Consider the following 24,660-nt stretch of genomic DNA (forward strand, 5'->3'; position numbering starts at 1 on the left):
TGCAATAGTCAGAAGTGATGCCAATCATTGTGGCTGTATTATTGAAGCAAAGTCGCAGAACCATGACCATACAACTCTTGATTTCAACAAACATACCGACACGGCAGACTAATGTGGCTAAATTACATTACAAACCGGACAAGACCCTACAACCATACAGCAAATACAATTATAATAATCAATACACAGGTAATATTTGTTAACAAACTATGATGTTAAAGCTACACTTCAGGTTTATATCCTAAACTTTAGGGGTAATTGTTAAAACGCCCAATAACTGCACAGGCAGAATCTTCAATCCTATATTGTACAACAGTGAAGACACACTTGAGAAGATTCATCATCTTTCGCAAAACAGAAGGATGGTGTTTATTTTACTCCCGTGGTCGGGCAAGCCAGAGAGAGCTAAGAGCTCGGAGTCTAGAGAAATAATCGCTAATAGCTAGGACAGCACGAGCTGACTGCCGAGTAGTTAATATACCATGCAATTGTTGAAGGGTCTGTTGTCTCAAATTATCTGCCTGTTATTAACATAAATCAATTTCATTACTTTTTTTATTGCATTAATCTTTATATCAAAAAGTCAAAAACGTGTGTGCTTGGTGAAAAATGCCAACCTGTCGAATAAAATTTTCAAGAGTTCCTAGCTTCCCCATGGCCATGGCCATTTGCCCCATGTAATTTGCAACATTTTCTGATGAATTCGAGGGTCCAAGAGATCCAGCTAGTGTGTCAGCCAATGACTGCTGCAATGCTTCCATCCCTTGAGATAGAGCATCTTCAGCCTGTTGAGATGACTGCTGCAAGTTGCTGATGGACAATAACTGCTGCTCAGTCAGAGGCTCTAACTGACTTATAAGCAGCTACAACCATAGTAGTTCAGATTTTAGAAGAATGTCATAGATAGAATTGACTCAAGTAAAAGTGGAAAAAGTAAGGACCGTGCAGTATTAAAAAAGGAATGACCACATCCAATTATACACAACAATAGTTACAGTTGACAGTACAATTCTTTGAAGCATACAAGTAAAGACGTAGTAATAGCAGTAAATTATATATATAAGCTAAATGTTAGTAACAGAACTATGAAAGATACAGGACAGACAGTAGGACCTGGTCATGTCTGTATGTTGCACGATATCAGCTTCTGACTTGACCCAGAAGATGAAAAGACTAATGAGGCTTGAAATTTCTAGGGGGGGAAAATGAAGTTTCAAACCACTTGTTCTTCAAGAGCAGGGGATTCACCAGACCAACAAAATGCATAATGAGCAATCCACAAGAATATTGATTTCTAAGTTAAGGAAAATTCCGTAACTTGTACTACAATATTACAAGGAAAGCACATGAAAGGTGGACAAAGAGTACAAGCTCATAGAACAAGACCTAAGAATTTTAAGAGGGATAATTCTATCAAAGCGAACAAATAGAAGGCGTGACGGAATGGCCTAGTGGTTAGGGCTAGGTCATGGGATCAATTCTTGCTCACCCCGAGACATATCAGAATAGATACTAATTTGTAAGGCATACAAGTCCAATTTTCAAAAAATAGACACAAAAAACATAACTTTAGCAGTCACATACAGCCTCTGGAACCTGGCCTACAAACACTCACCTTAAGGATTTCAGATGTACGAAATCCACCAAGCCACAAGAAACACCTCTCAGCAGGAGTTTTCCACATTCCTGACAAGATATGGAAGACATCCGCTTTAGCAGCATCACCTTTTATCCTAAATATCTCATCATAATGTGCCAATACTCCATCAACGATAATGCGAAGTTCAGCATCGCCCGCATGGGAGTTCACGGCTCCTCTCAGTTCATTGACTCGCCTGTTGTGCTCTTCCAACCATCGAGCATATTCTACATCAAATGCTAAGGCTCCTGCAACATGACATGATTAACAAAACCATACATATCAGGAAATTATACGGAATCAAAAGATTTGTCGCTGAAACCATTTTCCATGGTCCAAATTAGAGATCAGATGCTGAAAGTTGTAAATTTCGAAAAGAGACAAACAGATAAACCACTGCTTATTAATTGGCAGTTCAGCAGGAAGGTTGTACAATGGAACCCACTAACTAGATACTATTTCACTATGCCCTAAGGAGCCAAGTACACCCACTAGTACATCATTCTAAGAGAGAGTAGTTAACAATGGTTTTAATTCCTTGCAGAAATAACAGGTGCACTACCAAAACCAATATATAAATTAGAAGATATTAGAGCTTCATATGCGATTAAGAATTAATGGCCAACATCTGAGCATTAAATTCCTATTTGATTCTTCATTAAAAGAAATATTAGACAGCATGAAAAGACAGCACATACGGTATGGATTGGGTGGAGGAGAAACTGCAAAAAGTTTGGAGGGCTTAACAATCAAGGATTTGCCTCTATCTAATAAATCAACGAGTCCATAATGGTTGAAAAGATTCACCTTCAAGATCAACAAGTGATATATTATGGCAACACATATTTGTATAGAGAGCTACTGGTTTCATTGGATTTTCTTATGATGCACACCTCCCAAAAGCAGAGATAGCAGTACCGACACTCATGAGAAAGTCTTGTGCAATAGGACACACCAAACATTTTTGAACTGGTGGATATATTGGCTTGCAAAAGAGATCTATCATCTCAGGTCTCACCTCAGACATTAGAAGATGCTCTTATGTTCACACATATGCAGATGATGACAGATTAAATGATTTTTTGGTCCTAAAATCCTTCGCTAAATAAATAAAAATATACAAAACCAATGTTAGCAAGTAGTCTTCAACTATATTGCATTGATTGATTAAATGTTCATTTGGTATTTTGAAAAGTTATCTTGGTTGCTGTAAACTAAGGTTTTGTATCGGGCTTGATAATTATGTGCATGCCCCTCCCCCTCCACGTCGCCTTCTCAATCTTGCAGACAGGGTGAATATATTGTAACCCCATGCCAGTGATTGGACGGAGCTAATTAACTCTTTAGCACATTTGCAATGCTTGTAGCTTTATTGGTTTTTCCAACTCTTTTAATCTCAAATCCTTACCTATGCATTTCCAGAATCATTTTTGGTGATGAAAAAGGAGGATGGGTAACCATTACAAATACAAACTGTGCAGTGAGTTTAAGCTTAAACATGTCCATATCCGTATTATATTTGTCATGTGAGTACCTTGGTCACAACTCTTTTAATCCTATCCTTACATCCATTCATCTGGATGTTGTTAATATATACATGTCAGCTTTTTCATTGGCTAAAATATATATAGACCATATTATCTAAAGGAAATAGATTATTTCTAATCAAATTCAAAGAAAGGAAAGAAGTTTTTCATACCATTACCACTCATCGTTTGAGATTGATCTCCTGAACTTGAAATGAATATGCCCTTCAAGAAAGAAATGGATGATTGATAAATTAGAAGATAACTTAAGATAGTGAGAATGAAACGAGTTACGAATCATACCTGCTGCCTAGCTCGTTGAAGTTCTTGTTCAAGCTGGGTCAGCTTCATCCTACTGCTCTCAAGCTGCTGGACATAAGCCTGAAATAACAAGAATGTATACATAAGAGGCAGAGGCACATTTCATCACTTAAAGAAACACATAAAGTCACCCACAACACTTTAATTGGATAGCAGATAACTTCGTGAAGCTACACCTTTTCAAGGGATCAGTATTCCTAATCATCGTCATAAAATCTTTGCTGAATAATATTCTTTACACTTGACGATACAACCATTTTAGAATAGTGCATGTATATAAGATTTTAAAATTCAGATAAAATATCCAGGAAGCTAGAAGGGTATAAAGAATGGCTTACTCTCTAGCTTAATGGTTACAATTTTAACCTGATTTTCCCATCACAGTTCAAGCTACACAAATGGTTCTCACTCATTGTATAATTTCTATAACTAGCCGAAAGACACTTACAAGTTAAAACGACCTGTAACGACTCACAAAGCAAACCAGGAAACAAAGAAAGAAATATTCGAATGACAAAGCCAACCATAATGTACTACTCTCAATAAGTAGTGTTAAGATCATTCAGAAAATAGAGTAATCTTGATAAGATGGTGCAATTGCTAAAATTCAATTTCCTGTTCCGTAGTGGTTCTTTTCAAACACACAAGAAACAATATTCTTGTCTGTTCATTCCTGCAAATATGTTCCTTTGGTAACTGACATGTGAGAGTTGTTTTCAACAGCTATTTAGTCTCTACTCTCCTTGCTCGGGTTTAAATACATATTAAGTTAGCTGATGAAATTCTCTCATAATACATGTAAAGGCCTTTCTGTTAACACAATCAAAAGATGTCTAGATGTGCCCCTTGGTACAAGATGATTGGACATGTTAGATGAATTATTGCATGTGGAAAGGACATGAGAGCTGTGTTCTTGGTTTGAAGGGATGATTGCTGAGGTCCCAAAATTAGTTTCCTCGAATATAAACATACAATTTACTCATTGCAGCCTTCTGAGTGGTGTCCAAAACCAAATCTGCACAAAATTGACCCAAAGCATACTGTCCGACTTAAGGTGTGTTTGTAGCGCAATACGGCAATAGACTATTACAAAGGAAAAAACAAACCCTCATGCTTAACATCAGTACTAAACCGGCAAATTTTAAAGGAATGATATAACTTGCTTCTCTAGTAAGCACAAGAACAAAACATTTACCTCGTGGTACCCCTTCTAACCCTGAGTTATTTTTCTCTTTCCACCATGAGTTATAATTCTCTTTCCACTTTCCATCTTCAACTGAATCTATAATTATCGATTTTTCAGATTTAAATATTCTTAATTCCTAGAAAACAGATCTTTTTTATACACAAGATTTTTACTTCCAGAAGATGGATACAGCAATAATCTCCCAGAGAGTTTGTCCCTCTACAGACTATGACTAGTCGACTACAGATCTGTTTGTTCCAACTACGAATGAAACTCGTGCTGACCTGAAACGGTTACTAGTGATGGAGGAGATGACTACTTGACCAAAAAGAATAATAAAAGACTGTGGTTGATCCTTTAATACAAAAAAAAAAAACATGTTTGTAGTCACAAGCGCTGACAATAAAGGTAAGGTGGAAAAGATAAAGGAAGTCTCATTGTTTATAAGTTCACTTTAGCTATGGAGCCGATGACCTTTGTTCTGGTAAAAAAAGGGGTTTGGTTTATGGATACAAACTGGAAACTTAGAGACTTGGAAAAAGAACAAATATAAATCTGTCATTTGGACATGAAGAATGACTTGAGTTGATAAGGGCTGCATGTCATAAAGCTTCTTGTGTGGTCTTAACTCTTAAGCAATTGCATAACATGGTTCACGCGATTCCTGTCAAACCAAAATGATCTCCCGGATATTGGAACCATGGTTAAGATTTGATTTGTATTTCTCCCAAACCAATGTAAATGCATAAATCTCAAGAAACACTGCAGAGAAGGTAAAATTATAGTTTTATGATAAACGTGAATGGTATGAATGCTTTCTCAAGAAACTGTGGCAGAGAGCTGCTCAATGGTATGAATGCTTTCTCCTGTCTTGTTAGACTTTGAGACAGTTCTCTGAATCCTAGGATACCAGAAAGGTGCACCTAGTAAGAGTTTATCGTTAAAGGGAGGGGGTAATACAAAGAAATGCTTGCACAACTGTGTATCAAGCAAAGGTCTATAGGGCAAAAAATCTACTTTTTACGTCAGAATTATTGGAAGCAGACTTGCCACTTGGGGAATTGGGGAAAAAAACTGTAGTGGTAAAACAGCAGTATATTTCATACTAGTTGCTCATGATGACCGGTAGACACTGTTGATAGACTAATAGAAGACGTAAAGATCTCCACACCATCACCTATCAAGGTTAAATGTAATAACTAATAAGGAGGCATCCCTCTATACTGCTCATAAACTGATCTTGCACAAAATAACTACACACGCAGAGATGAACATATGGTTCTACACATAATGGGACAATTGGCGTTCAAAAGAGACAATTGTGTAATATAAAGGGAGAGCCGAACGAGAAAGAAAATTATCACTCCAGCTGGGCAGGAGTGTTCAAACTGTAATAAAAAATACAGACAAATACCAAATTCCTAGAAAATTGCCTAAGCAGCATATAACACAAATCCTAGTGAATGATTACCCAGCCACCACCATATTTGTTTCGGTTCACTCATTTTTCGCTTGAAGCCATGCATGAGTTATGAAGCAATTTAAATCTAAACAGGGAGGGAAAGTAACAGTGACTTTTCCTAGCGATACTGTGATATTTCATTAGACTTGTAATCACTATCCCTATATATTTAATTGTAGTCCCTGCAGAGATGATTCATTTCGATAATAAATCTTGAGACTCGTACAGACATAAATATCAAAGCCAAATAAAAATCTGGGAGTGCAGTAATAACTACAAACTCATGCCTAAGTTACAGAATCAACATCTTTGATGCTCTCTTTCAATGACTGAATAAAATCGTAATAGTAATAACTATTAACTACAGAAAATCAATTGTTGGTTGTAACATAGTGATGGTTAAATATGGGTATCATGCAAGATCTGGAGATGTCTTTAAAAAATAATCCACAATCTTACTAATATTTGGTGAATGGTTACACGCTGGCCATGCAGGCAGAGTGGAACTGGATATAGAAAGAAAGATAAACTTAGGACAAATAATCAAATCCTCGGCGTTCATGTTGCAAAATTATTGACACATACATAGATGTGTTAAAATGTGAGATACAACATTACATTTATGCAGGTACATGAACCTGAATAAAAATCAATTTAATAGTCAACTCTTGACATATACTCCAGGACATATCTTCTAATATCAAGAATCATACATAAAGATCGTGTTTGGCTATGCTTTCTTAAACAAAATAAGAAAAAAGCGCAACACAAAAAGGAATATTTAGTAACATCCTAATATCATCCTGAATGATTAACTAATCACATGTAATATATCAACTAAAAATCACATATAACTGTAACATTTCTTTCCCTCAACACCTGACACCAGATCATTAACTAACATAATATCTTACAAATTTCAAAACGGAAGTACCTATATTAAAAATCAAATCTCTGCACAATTTAAATGCTTACAAAACTACATGCTTCTATATTATTTATTAAAGGATGTGCCTTATTATCAATCAAGGAGAGTCGCAACATTCTACTTATTTAATCCACCATAATTAGGTCATCTTCCTATTAACTACTTTTCCTGTTTTTGTCCCCTTCATTTTTCAACATATGGTCTCAGTTAAAAAAGATTCCTACTTCGGAAAACACTGACATAAATCCGGAAAAAGCACAACGATTTTCAAAGAGATTTTGGACAACAAAAAAACTATATGAACTAACCTTTTTCCGTAACCTGCTTTTTCTTGCAGCTTCACGATTTTGAGCAAGCCGACGAAGAGTCTGCCAAATATATTATTTATTATTTAGCAAGTAATTTGAATTAGTATATAAAGTTATATACTAATGTGCATACATCTATCTATACATTTTAGAGGAATTTAAAAATATACAATATTATAATAACCAACAATGGAACAGCGAAAACCTTTTGATCCCTTGACTTGTCACTGGCATCAGAAACTACAACCCCCTGACTGTTGTGGAACTGAACATGAACATTCAAAATTAAGAAGATTGTATCGTCTATTAGTAAAAAAATATAAATAGGAACACCCAAAATAAAGCTGGAACAGAACAGCTACTCATAATACTGTGATTAATAGAAACATATCTTTAGCAAAAATAGTATTTATCTAAAGCATCAAGTGTGATGCATAACGTTAAGTGCAGGGACCATTACCCCCAATGCCTTATCATCGGTGTCTCCATCTGTAGAAGAATCGCTTCTAGGACTTGCATCTGCCATCATGGATTCAAAAGATAATGTTGCCCAAGATTAAGTGAAATGTCGTAATTAAATCCTCTAAGATGGGCCGAACCAAATCCCAATCTGACTGCAAAGTAAAAAGTACTTCAGGGTTGCTAACTGACTCTGCAAAGAGATGTATAGTAAAAGAAATTACAGCAATAAACAAATCCCTTTTAACTCAAAAGATTCAAGCGTGAATTCAATAATGAAAAACCTGTAGCTAATGCTTTTTCCTTAATAAGTTTGATAAGACAGAATGCATAATCATTTAATTACACAAGGCAGCAACATCTTGAGATTCTCTTAAATGAAGCTAATATAGGGAAACACAATAAAGCTTGCATATTTAGAACAGATGTGGTTCCTTAATTATGCATATAGCGAGGGAGGGAGGGAGGGAGGGAGGGAAGGAGAGAGGAGAGGGAGAGAGGGGGGGGAGAGAGAGAGAGAGAGAGAGGGAGAGAGGGAGAGAGAGAGAGAGAGAGAGAGAGAGAGAGAGAGAGAGAGAGAGAGAGAGAGAGAGAGAAGGTCAGATTGATAGCAGAATCATTTCAACTTACAGAAATATACACAGACTTACAGTTGTGAAGTAAGAAGTAAGCAGAAGGTGAAGAATTGCAGAGGCAGCTCGGGGAAGCACTTGCAGATATTGAATCACCCGAGTATGGTGCCCAATTTTGACTTTTGGTCTTTATTATTTTCTGGATTGCAGTTTTGTATTGGGTGCCTGTATATTACTCCCACTGTTTTTTTTATATGACGCTTTGATTTTTGGCACACACTTTTAAGTGCTTTGACCGGGTAGTTAAAAATATTATTTTTTGAATTTTCTTTTTCTGAATAAAAATTTTGATTATATATTATTATTCAGAAAAAGAAATTTTAAAAAATAATATTTTTAACTACCCGGTCAAAGCACTTAAAAGTGTGTGCCAAAAGTCAAAGCGTCATATAAAAAAAAAACAGAGGGAGTATAATTTTTCTAACCTGCTTCACTGTCATTGAGCAATATATACTCCCTCTCAATTTATAGGTCCATTTTGAAAAAAAAAATTGTCCCAAAATATTTGTCTCTCTCTTCTTTCAATACAAATTTATCTACATATTAATTGTGATTTTTTTGAAATTCAACATTATTCTCATTTCTCAATACACTAAATCTCTATATTTATTGTGATTTTTTTGAAACTCAACTATATTCTCACTTATCAATGTACTAATTAATGATACATGAGATAAGATTCTATCTAACCAACTTTTTTCTTAATATGCGTGTTTATTCCAAAATGGACCTATAAATTGAGACGGAGGGAGTATAACATAAAAATTTTGCTTTCATCCTTCCTCTCTCTTTATTCTGGGGTTGGTAAATGCCTAAAAATAAAAGCTCTATTCATGGGGTCAAATTTACAATTGAAAGTAGTCAACACTTTGACTTTAGATTTCTGAGCAGCTGTTTATCTCCGGCTCTGTAGAGGCAAGTATTTATCATTTTAATTTTTCTGTGTATTCCGTGGAAATGAGTGTCTTTTGTCATTTTTTTTCTCAAAATGGAAACTTATATAAGCAACTGATAAAAAAAGGATTATATAAACTTTTATTTTCAAAATCGTTGAAAAATGTTATAACATTATCTTTTTATATTTTATTATAAAACAAGTATATCTATATCTATATCTTCTATCTATATCTATATATCTATATATCTATATATCTATATAAAGGAAAATCTCGGGCGGCTGACGTGGCTCTTCCCTCCTTGCTCTTAAACTGAATTCTCTCCTCTCAGCATATCTCAATTATTCCGCTGCCTCTTTTCTTCTTATTTAATTTTTATTATATTTTATGCTTGGCTCCCTCCTTGCTCTTAAACTGAATTCTCTCCTCTCAGCATATCTCAATTATTCCGCTGCCTCTTTTCTTCTTATTTAATTTTTATTATATTTTATGCTTGGCTGATCGGTTTCGTAACTGAAGCCTCATCATCTCCTCGGACGGTTGTACTGAAGCCTCATCATCTCCTCGGACAGTTGTTATAAATGATCCTCCGGCAATCGTTACTTTTCGCTTGATTATTTCTTGCTTGAAAATTAGCTTCGCACACACTGTTGGACCTCTTTGTTGGGCTGGCTTGGCTATAGCGATTGTTGCTAACAGCTGTTATTCTTCCGGTGGGCGTCCTCTTCTTCTTCTCTAGCTTAGTCGTGAATCTTCTTCCGGTATTATTTTCTCAGATTTCTACTCTTTCTTTTTGTGATTTACCAAATGTCCATCTCAATTTTATATATTATACATTTCATAGGGTATACTTGCCGAAAGATTTACAGGGTGGTTGCGAAGTTGTTGTGGCTGGAACCCTGATTGATTGGTGTGCTGCTGTTAAGGTCGGTTTCGGGTAGGGTGAGTGTTTGTTACTTGATTACACATAAATAAGATTGGTAATAAGGTGTTCGATCAAATGCCCAACTGACTGTATTATCACCGATTTCATTAGAATGTGATTTTGTTGTGGGCATCAAGTTGAACATGTTTATAAGAGCCACTTTCTTGCATAATCTCTCATTTTTCAGCTCTGCTTTTCTACGATTACACTGATTTTTTATATTAATGTTTCTTTGGATTAAATTATGTTTAGTGATGATTTTAACTCGAACGGGTCACTGCAAATGTTTGTTGTTATCAATTCTTTGTGTTTTTTTTTTTGGCTTTGATTGTGTTTCATTATGTCTTCACCTCAAATGGGTAACTGCTAATTTTTGTTGTTATTGATTCTTTGTGTTTTTTTTAGTTGAATACTCTGATGGTCTTCTGCACCCAAGGGGGTCCCTGATCAAGATTTCTGCAAATTACAGGGTTTGGGAAAGAGTTCGGTATGCTTTTATTTCATATCTTATCATGTTCTTGTGTGTGCTATGGTTTTTTAGGTGACGAGGGAGCAGTTAGGCAACAAAATGAGAAACTGTTTTTAGTAGCTTCTTGTACGAACAGTTTGGTAAATATGATCAGAAGATCCATAATGCTAATTCATTTTGTTTGGTTCTTTGTTCTCCTGCGGCTTAATTCTCCTCACTTTAATTATAATTTTAACTCGAATGGGTCACTGCAAAAATTTGTTGTTATCGGTTCTTTGTGTTTTTTTGGCTTGGATTATGTTTATTTATGTCTTAAGCTCAAACGGGTCACTACTAATTTTTGTTGTTATTGATTCTTTGTGTTTTTTAGGCTGAATCCTCTGATGGTCTTTTGCACGCCAGGGTGTCCCTGATCATGATTTGAGCAAATTACAGGGTTTGGGAAAGAGTTTTGTATGCTTCTATTTATGAATGTTTTACATATTTTATCATGTTCTTGTGTGTACTATGGTTTTTTAGGTAGGTTAATTTATCTGCTTAGGTTAACTTTCAAAATATCCATAAATTCTTGAGGCGACTCCAAATTGATCTACTTCTAAAATGATGCAGCCTGGACATTTGCTCAGGTGTAGTAATTATAATTTAAATGTCTTATAGTCTCTTGCAACTTGGTTTAGCCATTTATTATTTTTTCTAACATATGACCATTAATGTTTCAAGAAATTGCCCTTAATAAGGATATGGAGCTGAACAAGGAAACAAGGTAGGATGTTATGCCCTTTGTGTGTTGTGACCATTTCTTTTCGGTCTGAAATATGTTCTCTGGAAAAACGGCAGAACTAGGATAATCCATTTGAAAGAGAAACTAGCAACACTCTTAATGCTTGATGATTAACAATTTCTTGACTTAATATGTGAAAATTTGCACTGAAAGTTGTGCAACTTACAGGAGTTAAGGAAAGCAGTTGCAGATACATTTTACGGAGATGTAACAGTAAAAGATACTGAAGTTTTTATATCCAATATCAAGACTTTCCGGTATTTATATATTCCTTTATTACTTTAGAAACAATAGCTATAAGTTGCTGGGACACGAGGGAGTATTAGTCAGGAAGGATATATTTGTTTACAGGTACTAAAATCAATAAATTATCAAGAATTTGCTTAGGTGCTTGATGTCACGCAGTTTGGCTACTTTAAGGTGCTGGGGAAGGGCTCAGGGACGAAACCGATTGTGGTAAAGGCCAAGCTGGTGTCGAAAATTGCGGAGAAGAAGATTGAGATGGGCGGCGCTGTTGTGCTTACTGCTTAGGATTGATTGTTTTTGTTTTAATTGAATTGGATTATACTGATTGTAATGGTTATTATTGATTCTCACTACAAGAAAGAGGAATCCAGGGATTACTTTACCAGCAGCTGAAGTTGGGTTGGAAGTGTTGTCAATCAATCGAGTGGAAGTGCAGTGTTGATAAAGAGATTCTTTTCCCCTATTGATCATGTCCATTCCTGCGTGGAATTGTGCTCAAAACTTAAAAAAAACTGTTGTTCTGCTTGGTTTATCTATCCAGTTGTCACTTGTGACACACAATAAAATTTAAGCATTTTCTAGATATAATTAGTGCAGGTGGTGGTTTTACTGATTATGTTTACTATTGCATGCTTGCTAAAACGTGACAAGTATTTCCGTGTTTTTTTGGTCTGTCAAGAGTAGCTTCTGAACAAGTGTTGGGAACTCCTTTCGGATATAGCCATTTAAATAGTGTATATGTGCTGTAGCTGAATTAAATGTACACCTCCAGTTGGTTCATTTGATATCTCTGCTTCATAGTGGAGAACTTGTATCAGAAAATTTTGTATATTATTATTCACCTTTTGAAGTTTTGAGTTTAGCCATGTAAGTAGATTTCTCACTGAAATATAGCTAAATATTATTATTTTTTTTGGAAATCAAAATATAGCTAAATATTTGATACACTCTCTTACACTCTTTATGACTAACAATATTTTTTTATATTTCAACAATAAATAAGAAATTAAAAATTTCAGAAATTATGGACTATATAAAAAATATATTAAGTGCACTCTTTTTCTTCAGAATAAAACCAGTTAACATTATGAGATTATGGAGGCCACTTATATTATTTTCTCTTCATCGCTATCTCACGCGCAACACTTACAGTCTTCATGATATTTTCAGTGCCCGCGCGAAGCGCGGGTTATACACCTAGTTTAGTAATAAATGTCATAAAGTGGAGGAAATATTTTGAAAAAATTATTCTCCACTCATAACTCATGCACTTAACGAAAAGTTAATTTATGAAAACCAAAAAAGTCTTTTGTCGACAAATATTAATTAAGTTCGAGGTAGTACACTAAAGGGATCTTTTTAAAAATACCCATCTGTAAAATTATTTTTTTAAAAATACTACAATCTTTTTCATTGTTTTCAAAAATACCTTTTCATAAATTTTTTTTTTCAAAAATACGGTTTGTAACTGTTGCAACCTCATTTGCAACCTTGGGCGGCGCAGCCGCAAAAGTTGCAACTTTTGCAACTGCAGTTGCAACTTCATTTGAAACCTCAGGTGCAACTAAATGCAACTGAAAACTGTAAGTAACAACAGATGTATGGTGTGCCCCTGGCGGGGCCATTAGATTGCAATAGAATCAACTGAATGCAACCATATGCAACTGAATACAATCATATGCAACCATATATGCAATTACAAATCCTGATTTATATATTTATATATATATATATATATATATATATATATATATATATATATATATATATCGATTCCGAAAATGAGGTCGAAAATGACATTTGAAAACTGGAACTTGAAATCAGGAATTCGGTTGCATATGAAGTTGCAAAAGAGGTTGCAACACGGCTGGCGTCGCCTGGAGTTGCAGATGAGGTTGCAAAAGTTGCAAACCGTATTTTTGAAAAAAAAATTTATTAAAAGGTATTTTTAAAAATAATTCTGGAAGGTAGTATTTTTGAAAACAATAAAAAAAAAGGTAGGTAGTTTTGTAGATTTCCCTACACTAAAGTATAAAAAATGTGGTTCACTGTCAACATAAAACCATCTTTGCAATATTATTAAAATCAAACATCTAAAAATTTGATTATTGTTTATAAGCCGGCGGTGAAGTTTATTATATTTTTTATATTATTTAAGCTAATCGACTGAGAATTTTTTTTAAGCAAATAGATTATTTACATGAATTTTACAAGATAACCGTTCGGTATATACAAAAGTACTTATATAATAATAATGAGTTTTCTCTACCCTAAAATTTTTGGAGTGATTTTTTATCCTAATCCCTAAATCTTGTCCACATAGACTAAATATAAGTAAGGAGAGCTTGTATTAGGGTTGCTTGAAGTACCAACAAGCATACTGGCAAACAAACAAAAAAAAGTACCAACAAGCAATTCATCACAAATTAAGGCCGCGACTCATGCCACACTCCTCAAACTGGAATAAAATTCAAATAAATACTCATGCTCTATTTCACATAATCACATAATATTATAATCAAAAATTTAGGGTCGTTACATCAACAGAGGAGTTGTCTTATATCTCAACATAATAGGAAAATGCTTTTTACTATCATCACCACGTTCTAACATAATGCATTGCACCTAAAGTTTGACACAATGCGCTCGCACACACCTATTAAGAGTTTGACCAACATGCATTTAGCGTTCTACGTTGCTTAGGCTGTGGCCAATGTTATCATGCCTATGCTTTACATAAAAATGCTTTCTAAATTACCTTTACTCTGTGCAGAAAGGAAAGAAGAAGTTGACACAACTCACCTGTTTCAAGGGTTGATTACTATATTATACAATCATAAATCAATGGTCTTTCCAATTGTAATAGCATTACCGGATATCATCTCTGCTTCATTACAATCGAAAGTGATAACTGTCATAATCACAATTGGTTTTGGCATAACATTCTGAATGAAGTACAAACAATGTAAAGCCAGGATTGCAAGGTATTAAATGTTGTTTTCAAGTTTATACATGAACTATGATGCTGATGATTACAAATTGATATACCAATAACCCAATTATATCTACAACTTAAATCCACATTTCTTTTGAATTAATCCTAGGCTAAAGCTCTAGGCTTAACAATAACTGATTATATTTTAAAACTATAAGATGTAAATTAGAGAAGAACCTAATCTTTAAGTTGCCACTTTGTACCGTTTTACTGGAGCTTTTAGAGAGGAGATGTAGTTTTCATCTGCTTTATCGATTCCAGTAAAAAGATAGCTGTGAGGTGGCATTTCTATGTACTTGCCAGACCCCGGGACGACGTTCAAGAAACCGTTATCCCAGACAATTCTTCCACCAGCTATTGTTACCTCAATCTTTCCCTGAGAAGTAAAATAAATATTATATGAACACACAAAAACCCTGACAAAAAACTTTAAAAAAAAAAAAAAAAAACTCACAATCTAATAGAAACCAGATGTGCTCAAAGGAACTAGATACTTGCAAGTGGTAACTAATAATCCTTATGTATCAATAGGTTGTTCTGAGTACGAACAAAGTGAACTGTTCCTATATAATATATCCAATCTATTACTTATAATTGAGGAATCTATCCCAGTTCCAAATCTGCGAACTGTGCTGGATTCAAAACCCATTTTCGGCTTTTTCAGTTTTACATTGTTTATGCAAAAATGTACAATCTTCATAGGGACTGAGACAAGATGGTAAGTTTGCGGGGGCGTAGATATTTAACCTCTATATCACGTTTAAGAATAATACAAATAATTTATGCACTGAGCACGATTGGATAGCCCAGTGGTGGGTTTATCCTCTGTTGACCCGGGGCACCCGGGTTCGACTCTGGCTCACCCCGAGAATTATTAGAACAGATACTAAGTTGTAAGGCATATAAGCCTGCATTGTCAAAAAAAAAAAATAATTTATGCACTCAAAATAATCATAAACTATAAAAATTTACAGATATATACTAATACTAAGCAAACACTCACTAACTCAAAAAACTGCCAAATGACAACTTGAAGAGTTTTTCTGCCTCTCTCCATATTAATACAATCATAAATCCTACATATATTTCAATGATTCTATCTTTCAAAAAAAAATTTATTTGATTCCATTTTCAAATTTTAATTTCCACTTGCTTATTCTAATTTTAAACTAATATTAGCTAAATTTTGTCGAACAAGTTATTTATATTTTACATTTTGTGTAATTTTTTAATATATTTCAATTAGTTACATAATAAATCATATATATGTGTGTGTGTGTTTTAATATAACAATAATGTATATGTATATTTAATAACAATAATGTATTACTAAAATGCATATAATATACTAATGCAATTATAAAAATAAATTTAATAATATTGTGCATGGCACATGAACTAATCTAATATGATACTCCCTCCGTCCCCTCCAATTCTTATCATTTGGAGGGGAGTGTTCGACACGCATTTTAAGACTCATTAAAAATATAGTTCTATAACTTATTTTTAAAATTTTTATTTTCTGAATAAAAATTTAATGCCTAAACTTTTATTCAGAAAAAGAAAATTTTAAAAATAAGTTATGAAGCTATATTTTTTATGAGCCTTAAAATGCATGTCGAGCATTCCATTTCAAATGATAAGAATTGGATGGGACAGAGGGAGTATGATTTGTGGGAGATATATTCAAAAATTACCAAATTTCACTAATAAATTAAGATTTGAATAAATTCTATTAAATAATTTAATACTGCATTCGTAGAAGTTCCAGTGTGGCAGGAGTTCCGGAATTTGGGTGGCGGAGATACTGGCACGCCACCTCCTTGTTCTATGCTCTCAATTGTTGTGTGTCTTTCAATTTAAATCACAATATATAATCCTTCATCAAATATTATGTTGCACCATTTTTCTGTTTTTCCACTCTTCCGGTACAGATTTTACGAGTTAACTACAAGTCTGCAATTACCCCTGTTTGCACTTTAAATATGTTTGCAACATAATTGATGAAAGAATATTATATCTTAAAGAAAATCAAATGCTTACAGGTGTTTGGTGTCAAAAATAAGTGTGTGTGTCAGTGTGAAGAGGAAGGAGATCTAGCTTATAGCCTCTCCCGTCCGTCGGTTACTAGTTTTAAACAACAAAGTGACTAGTAGGTTGAGGATTCAGGCCTAGTCAAAGTAAAGCGTAAGCGAGTATGTTGTTCATATAATAGAAATTAGGAGAATCAAAAAATATTTTGCAATAGTTTCTCCAATGATGCATATCCACACATCAATAAGAATTGAAATCATACAATTGTGGAATCCAGCTCTCCCAATCATGCATAAATAAAACAGGCTTAGGAAACCAACCTTCCCTTTACGTCCGTCATAGACATTTGTATCCGATCTTGAATGGTGGGAACGAGCACTTATTTCAAAGCTTGAACTAGGATTGAGTATAATTATATCTGCATCAGATCCAGCAAGTATTGCTCCTTTTCTTGGGTAGATATTAAATATCCTCGCGCTGGAAAAATGATGTCAGATATATATATATTTAAGAATACCATATACCAAGCATCCTAACAACTTATTTTATAGAGGTATATACATATCTTTATAAAGATTCGACTTTATTAAGTTAAAGATAGAGGATACCACTCGGTGCTTGTTATCCGAACATAGTCAGTAATAGATATTTGGCCAGATTCCTATACGAGAAGTAAATTTGGAATTAACTTAGCAGTACAGGAGTACAATAAAGGTATCCGATAAAGAACTTTTATTGAGAATAAAGCAATCACACTTACCACCATGGTATCCCAAACTAGATGCATCCTTTCCTCAATACCTATCGTTCCCATGAGAGAAATTAATTTGGGTGGAATAACTTATAGGTATCTTAGAATTAGTTTAGAGATAAACATCACGACTTTAAAGTACCATTGACCCCATTTGGTATCTTCCTAAAATCATCAACACCAATAGCTTTTTGTGTGGAATTAAAGGTACAGTGATCAGTTCCCACCAGCTGCAACAAATGAAATAATTCTAAGTGTTAATAGGGCAACTAGAAAATGATTAAGTTATTGTTTTACATAATGGTAACTGGATCGTAAAACTCTTTAAAGCACATAGCATCGAGCCCTTGACTTCCATATTATTAAAGGCACAAATATCATGTGAAATTGCTGCACAATCTATAAACTTCACACTCAGCACTCTCACCTGCAACATATAATCTAGAGGGCATACTTAAACCACATAAATTAGATATAATTAAGATTCAATCTTAAATCCCAAGTCCATTGAGAAGGTTGTTATTAGAATGCTGCTAAGCTTTAATGACTACACATCATTCACTAACATTTCTGACTACTACCTTGCTGCATAATAGGTAATGCACAAATAATATAACATTACAAGTAAAAAACCTGCAAAACCCCTGTTGACAATGCTTGTTGAAGCGCTTTGCCATGTCCTGATTCACGGATAGGGGGGCTCATGACAAACCTAAGACATGCAAAATCATCATAGATTGCAAGGCGATAAAATTAAAAGGATTTTAGTCCTTCTGGAAAATAATAGACGTGCTTACTTGGCAGCCGAGATGAAATCAGGATCCCAAAGGCTGGAATCGTCAAGGATTAAACCTGATACAACTGGCTCCCCAATAACTCGTTGCCCTGCTATCAGAAAATTTTAATCACAGTCAGAGAACATGATTTGTTGTTTTGTTAAATAAGCTTCAAAGAGTATAACAATGATTGATCACAGATATTGAGAATGTTTCTATAACTAAACGGAGGTAAATATCACAAGACATAACTGATTATTTATTTATTATGTGCAAAGACAAATAGCAGGGAATATAGCGTTAATTATGTAGTAATAAATAATTTTGCATGGATATATGACTGTAAAGTGTGATGAGTTGTTAACATGAAATTGACAGTAATTTGAAACCAAAGCACATTTTTTAACTAATATAATGTCAGCATTTATGTGCTCCATATATACTTGCTATGTTCCCGAAATTCAGTTCTGAGAGTAGGACACGGGAATGGATCCATTATATTGGACCATACTTTAATTTTAGGACGTGCATACAAAGTTGAACACGAGTTTGTAAACTGGCATGTAAGAATGGATCATAAAATTATATAAGATCTTTATATTTTTCAGTAGTGCATATATTCAGTTAATTAGATTTAAGTATTTATCTTTGAGTACTAATAGCACTGGATCAAATGTATAATCTTAAAAAAATCCGTATAGATGTTTTTGTCATATGGAATAAGTTGCCTAGAGACCTTAATTTTTACTTTTGGATTGAACAACTTGAGTGTGAAGTGTCCGGTGACTGGACTCGGACTTCAGATTCACGCCTCTGTCATGTCCGATACGGGTATTATAGAAAATTGAAGAGTCTGGCTAAAAGAGTATATATTTAAAGATGTAAAAAGTTTTAGATTGAATACAGACAATATGAAACCTGATTTTCGAGCTCTTGCTATCTCTTCCATCGCGTCACGGCTCATGACATGAACAACATACAAGGGAGTGTTAACAAAATGAGCCAGACGAATAGCTCGAGCAGTTGCCTCTCCTTCTAGCTACATAAGGAATAGAAGTGAACTATTTGCAATAAAAGGCTTACATTGAAAAAGAGAAAATAATAGACCAAAAGTTAAGTGCATCTTAAAGTGTGAATTAAACAAATAATATAACATATCATATTATGAACATATCATATTTATCAATCAGAAAAAAAATGGGAAACATAGATAAATTCTCTTGTAATATTCCAAGAATTTGAAAAAACAAATGTGGAAGTAAAACCATATATAACGCAATCACATTTCTAGGCAGTTTTGGCAAATTTCACTGTGGCATTTATGCTACAATCACATCATCGTAGAGACTTATTTGTCATTATCTTCCCCATTCTTAAATTTGTTTACTTTTTCTATTTGAGGTATAAACAATCGGGATTTCAGCAAAAAAGGCATAAGAATCCATAATATTATCGAGGAGACTTGTTTGGCGTTATCTTCCCCATTCTTAACTTTGTTTACTTTTCCTTTTTGGTCATACATGCTGGAAGAGGCTAGGAGCATCAGGGGAAACCACCATTAAATTTCAGATATGATCCCAAAAGCTAAGATGAACAACTTTTTATGCACTCTATAAGTAGACAACGGGTATGAAGGAAATTCAATGTAGTCCAGAGAATTTAGGTCAAAAAACCAGAACAACCTTAGACTCGTTTCTTTATTACCAAAAGAAACTCAAATCTCACTCTATAACATAAGTTAAAAAGAAAGAAAGAAAGGTTGGATAGCAAAAACAAAAGAAAATGTAATCCTGTAAGCCTTGTAACATAATTGAAGGTTACCACTGGAGGCCTTGAAAGAGCATGTCCCTCTGGACCAGTAATGCCAAGTTCAATCATTCTTTTCTGGCCTTCAAATACAGCGTCTCCATTTTCAGCATGAACCATAGCCAAAGCCCCAAGAGATTTGCATTTTTTGAATCCCTCCAGTAAAAGCTCGTCGTTAATCATAAGAGAACCCTTGTATGCCATGAAAAACTTGAACGAGTTGATACCTTTCAGTCAAGAAAAAATTCCAAAATTTTTAGCAAAATCATGATTGAAACATTGATATAAATGCACCACTGCTAATTCATGTTATACAACTCAGGTCTCAGAATGCTCGAACCTTTTTCCTTTACCATAATTTCCATATCCTTTGAAACATCATCATTCCATTTTGTGATTGCCATATGAAATCCATAATCCATGCAAGAGCTCTTTGCTTTTTCGACATAGGCTTCAAAGCCTGCAGGCAAGCTCCCATTTACAGGAATAACAAAATCAATATGCATTGTTGTTCCACCAGCCAATGCAGCAGCCTGACCACTAAAGTAGTCATCAATAGTCTCAGTCCCCATGAACTCCATGGCCAAATGGGTGTGAGGATCAATTCCTCCTGTCAAATCACAACTAAAAGTAAGGATGCGTACATGCAAAAGTTAAAAGTTACAGAACGAGGCTTGCAGCTAAGGACTTGGCAACATTCAAAGCATAAACATCTTTATTTAGCCGTGAAAGGGTATCTAGGTGCAGTATCCCTAGGAAGAAAGCAAATTCTTCAAGACATCAAAACTCCCCAGCATAAAATCCTATGCTTACATGAAATATGGGTGGGGGGGGGGGGGGGGGCACTTTGTATACATCATGTTGATTTAAAGACAAGAATTATTTCTGAGAGCATAGAAAAGGGCGAGTAGCTTTGGAAACATAGTTTAACAGTCTAGCTTCTCAGACCTGAGAACCATATTGCAAACAATGTAAACAACTTAAAATAAGTCACGAGCCCCTTATGTGTCCGCCTTCATGTACCAAGCTTATCCTGTGAGATAGATCAATATTTTTAACTAACATCTAATTACCAATAATTGGAATTCCAGCAAAAGCACAAAGAAAAATTACACTAACTATCTGAATTCAGGAATGTATTACGAATACAGAGTAGCATTAACTACATCAAGAATGCATAAAAGGATACGTTTTACAGTGTTTAGTGCATAAGAAAAATTAAAGATTCCCATTTTTAAAGTGATTGAACACCATAGATCTTGATGCAATATGCTCACCTGGCATCACAAACTTTCCAGTGGCATCGAGAACAGTAACATCATCCCCAACCTGCAGATTGACACTTATGAGAGTCAAATGTAAGTAACAATGAACAAGAAATGATAGTAAAGCAGGTTAATATGATCGATTCTAGCGAGAAAAAAAAGACACCGAATCTTTCATATGGTAAATATCTGCACATGTATAATATGTGAAACAAGATAGCAACCGTGTGCAACCTGATAAAATAATCAACTCCCTAAGTTTCAACTGTAGGAAATGGAAAGGTAAACAAAATAATGAACAACTAATTCAGCTAAGCCTACTCGTCAAAAAGGCTAATTAGCATAACACAAAGAAACTTACAACTAAGAGCATCTCTAATGGGACTCTTAAATCACTCTTTAAAATATAATATAATATAATATGTGGCTCCTAGTAAGTTAAGACATTGAAAAAGATGACAACTCTAATGCTCCTCCTTATACTTGGTCTCTATTCATATTTTATTCATATAAGTGAGAGGGGAAAAGAAAAAAAGGAGAAACGTTGGAGGGAAACTAATATTATATTCATAATAAAAAGTTAAGAGCTACTAGATGCTCTTTAAAAGAGAGGAGAGATGATAAGCCCTTAAACTTTTAAAGAGCTTCTAGGAGCCCATTGGAGCTCTAATTTTTGTCTTGCTCTTTAAATTTGAAGTTAAGAGCTTGTTTAGAGAGCCCCTTAGAGATGCTCTAAAACCTATCCTAATCTATAAAAATCTCGGCAAAAAGGCTAATTACCTTAACACATAGAAATTTTCAACTAAAACCTTTCTCAATCTATAAGTTCTCAAGGGAAACCCTAAATGCCTATTGAAATGAAATATAATACAGCACCAACAGAGAGGCAAGTAATATTTTTGTTTAGCCACTGGTTTGGTGATACAGTAACCTGTCAAGTCGCAGGAAGTCTTATAAATCAAATTACATGAAGCTTAAATATTCATTTGCAGTATATTTTGATGACAATCCATTACAGAAGATAGGAAACAAAGACTAACACAAGCACGACTTGAAAAGTGGAATTGGCAGTAATGAAAACATTATTATATAGGACTGAAAGAGAGCACATAAAATCAAACATAGTAGAGACAATACTAGGAGTAGCAGTACCTTAATATTGGGCTGAACTGCAAGAATTAAACCATCTTCAACATAAACATCAGCAATTTGTTGATGATAAGCATTGACTACAGTTCCACCCTTGATCAATATTTTGTTTGAGGCTCCACAACCAGATTCTGGTCCATACCCAGTAACCCCAGCATCACAAAACTGCAACATACAAAAAAATTTATATTAATTTATAAAGATATTTATTAGTTGTGGTAGTGAATGTGAGAAAGTTAGTACCGAGTGAGCTTGTGAACAAGTGGTAGACCAGAAGAGGTAGATTAGTGAAATGAAGTGATAATACATCTTGTTGTTTGATTCTACTCTAGTTGGAAGCAAGTGAAGCAGAAGGAGATAGATTGATATAACGATGGTATAATATGGATCAAGTCAACTAGTAGGCTAGGTTGAGAGAATCATCCACGCAGGAATCCTGAAATTTTAAACTAGAAAAGTCTGCATATCTATCACCCAATTAGGAGGAGCCAGGAGGAGGTGGGGGACTGGGGGCTTCTAATTATTGCTTTCCGGATTACGATAATAATTAATATTTGTCTATTTATTTATAAACGGGTTATGCGCTGTTCTAAAAGACGATTAATCACCGATTAATCTCTGTTCCGTAACTCGCCGAACTGATTAAATATCCGATTAATTCTCGATTAATCACTCATCAATTCAATTAATCTCCGATTAATCCTTGTTCCGTGACTTCGCCGATTAAGTCCGATTCCCGCTTTTTACAACATTGGTTATGCGTGAAAATTAATAAAAATATATAAATCAGAGAGAAAATTCCTGCATAAAGATTAATAAATATATATATATAATAATAAGGAAATAGAAAAACGATTAAAGTGATGTGATCTGTCAAATTTAATTGATAAAATTGAAAAAGTGGATTGATTTTGGGATTTTAAAATTTTTGAATTCCAAAAAACTAGATGAGACATTCATAACATTAAGTGTGAAAAATTATTTGGAACAAATTATATCAAACACTAACTTACTAGACTATGAAGAATTGGAAATAAAATTTATCATTGTTATAGTCAAATTTGTGTACTTGACTAATAGGTTGGACGTTGGATGTAATTCCCAAAATATAGTCAAGGAAGGTAGAGAGGACAAACGAGTTGTTTATGAGACATGAGAGGACGTGATTTTTTAGAAAAATATGATCGTTTGTCCTCACGGGTGTATGTTGAAGAAAGATAAGAGAGAGAAAGAGAATCATTCCGGCAAAGACCTCTATACTCATGATAGACGCGATCCAAAAAGGTATGACATCTATGACTGAACTCTTTCTAGTGTTTAAATATTTTGCCAATAGAAACAATGAAAAAGAGATTTATATAAGGGATGGTGCGCCCTTTAGAGGCATTGTCTTTGAACAATCATTGAGTAATTCTCATATTAAGAGGAACAATCATTAAATAGTCTTCTCTCTTGCGAAACGTGTGTACATTAAAAGTTTTCTTGAGTTTGCACGAAGACCGTGACTTCCAAAATATATTCGGTTGTGATGTACAACCTTCAATACTGTATTCTGTCCGAATATCCTCATGCGGGGATTTAAAATGATCATATCATATGTAGAAGGCCCCCCGAGACAATTTGAAGAACGATTTAAAATGATCATGTCATATGAAGTGATCATAGCATTTTTAAAATGATTATCCTTCTTAGAATTTGGTTTTTTCGTTATAATAAAATTGTTATCGTATGCAATACTATACCTTCATCTATACGCACACTACAACATATTAACGAATAAAGGCCTCAAATGTCACAAAACATATTGATAATACCTAGAATAACATAATTGTGAAAATGACCCCAAATACCAGTTATTAACACTGGATAATCTAGCATTTTGAATTTTAGATGGAAACGCTAAATCGTGTACCGTTTTGTTGTTTTAACCCAGTAAAACACTATACAAAGCAGCGTTATGTTGTTTTAACCCTGACAGGACGCTAGACGATGTAGCATTTTTTATGAATATCCAAAACGCTACATTATGTAGCGTTAATAAACGATATTAAGGATCATTTTCTCTAATAATGATATTCAGAGCATTAAAAATGAATATTGTAAAAA

The 24,660-nt window shown here is 34.3% G+C and overlaps 2 protein-coding genes and 1 long non-coding RNA gene across 8 annotated transcripts; 1 reads left to right on the top strand and 2 right to left on the bottom strand.

Annotated features, from left to right (window-relative positions):
- Positions 1-8,636, bottom strand: LOC108196625 (transcription factor TGA2.2). 2 transcript variants are annotated; one of them, XM_017363994.2, is made up of 9 exons: positions 8,480-8,636; positions 7,831-7,984; positions 7,576-7,635; positions 7,371-7,430; positions 3,469-3,546; positions 3,339-3,390; positions 1,616-1,887; positions 618-863; positions 1-521 (listed from the first exon to the last, which is right to left on the bottom strand). In XM_017363994.2, exons 2-9 carry the CDS (start codon positions 7,897-7,899, stop codon positions 375-377), a joined length of 984 nt encoding a protein of 327 aa, XP_017219483.1. In that variant the 5' UTR covers positions 7,900-7,984; positions 8,480-8,636; the 3' UTR covers positions 1-374. The 2 variants fall into 2 exon arrangements, with proteins under 2 accessions (XP_017219483.1, XP_017219484.1); XM_017363995.2 differs by having other exon boundaries at positions 7,831-8,022.
- Positions 8,637-9,624: 988 nt separating this feature from the next.
- On the top strand, positions 9,625-12,539 carry LOC135148042 (uncharacterized). Of its 4 annotated transcripts, none has more exons than XR_010285875.1 (8): positions 9,626-10,118; positions 10,202-10,299; positions 10,688-10,769; positions 11,122-11,204; positions 11,293-11,377; positions 11,472-11,514; positions 11,701-11,789; positions 11,867-12,539. It is a non-coding gene; the product is annotated as an uncharacterized LOC135148042 (long non-coding RNA). The 4 variants fall into 4 exon arrangements; XR_010285874.1 differs by having other exon boundaries at positions 9,627-10,118; positions 11,489-11,514; positions 11,884-12,536; XR_010285872.1 differs by having other exon boundaries at positions 9,628-10,118; positions 11,884-12,535.
- A 2,151-nt stretch (positions 12,540-14,690) lies between these two features.
- On the bottom strand, positions 14,691-23,096 carry LOC108196693 (dihydropyrimidinase). 2 transcript variants are annotated; one of them, XM_017364096.2, is made up of 13 exons: positions 22,798-23,096; positions 22,558-22,719; positions 21,418-21,469; positions 20,481-20,750; positions 20,156-20,367; positions 19,253-19,373; positions 18,356-18,443; positions 18,192-18,270; positions 17,701-17,788; positions 17,568-17,608; positions 17,416-17,468; positions 17,128-17,284; positions 14,691-15,149 (listed from the first exon to the last, which is right to left on the bottom strand). In XM_017364096.2, the coding sequence occupies exons 1-13, from the start codon at positions 22,861-22,863 to the stop codon at positions 14,958-14,960; spliced, it is 1,581 nt and encodes a 526-aa protein (XP_017219585.1). In that variant the 5' UTR covers positions 22,864-23,096; the 3' UTR covers positions 14,691-14,957. The 2 variants fall into 2 exon arrangements, with proteins under 2 accessions (XP_017219585.1, XP_017219584.1); XM_017364095.2 differs by having other exon boundaries at positions 18,356-18,446; positions 22,798-23,061.
- Between the last annotated feature and the right edge of the window lie 1,564 nt (positions 23,097-24,660).

The sequence above is a fragment of the Daucus carota genome, chromosome 7, assembly GCF_001625215.2.
Source record: "Daucus carota subsp. sativus chromosome 7, DH1 v3.0, whole genome shotgun sequence".
In the NCBI taxonomy this organism is placed as follows: Eukaryota; Viridiplantae; Streptophyta; class Magnoliopsida; order Apiales; family Apiaceae; genus Daucus; species Daucus carota.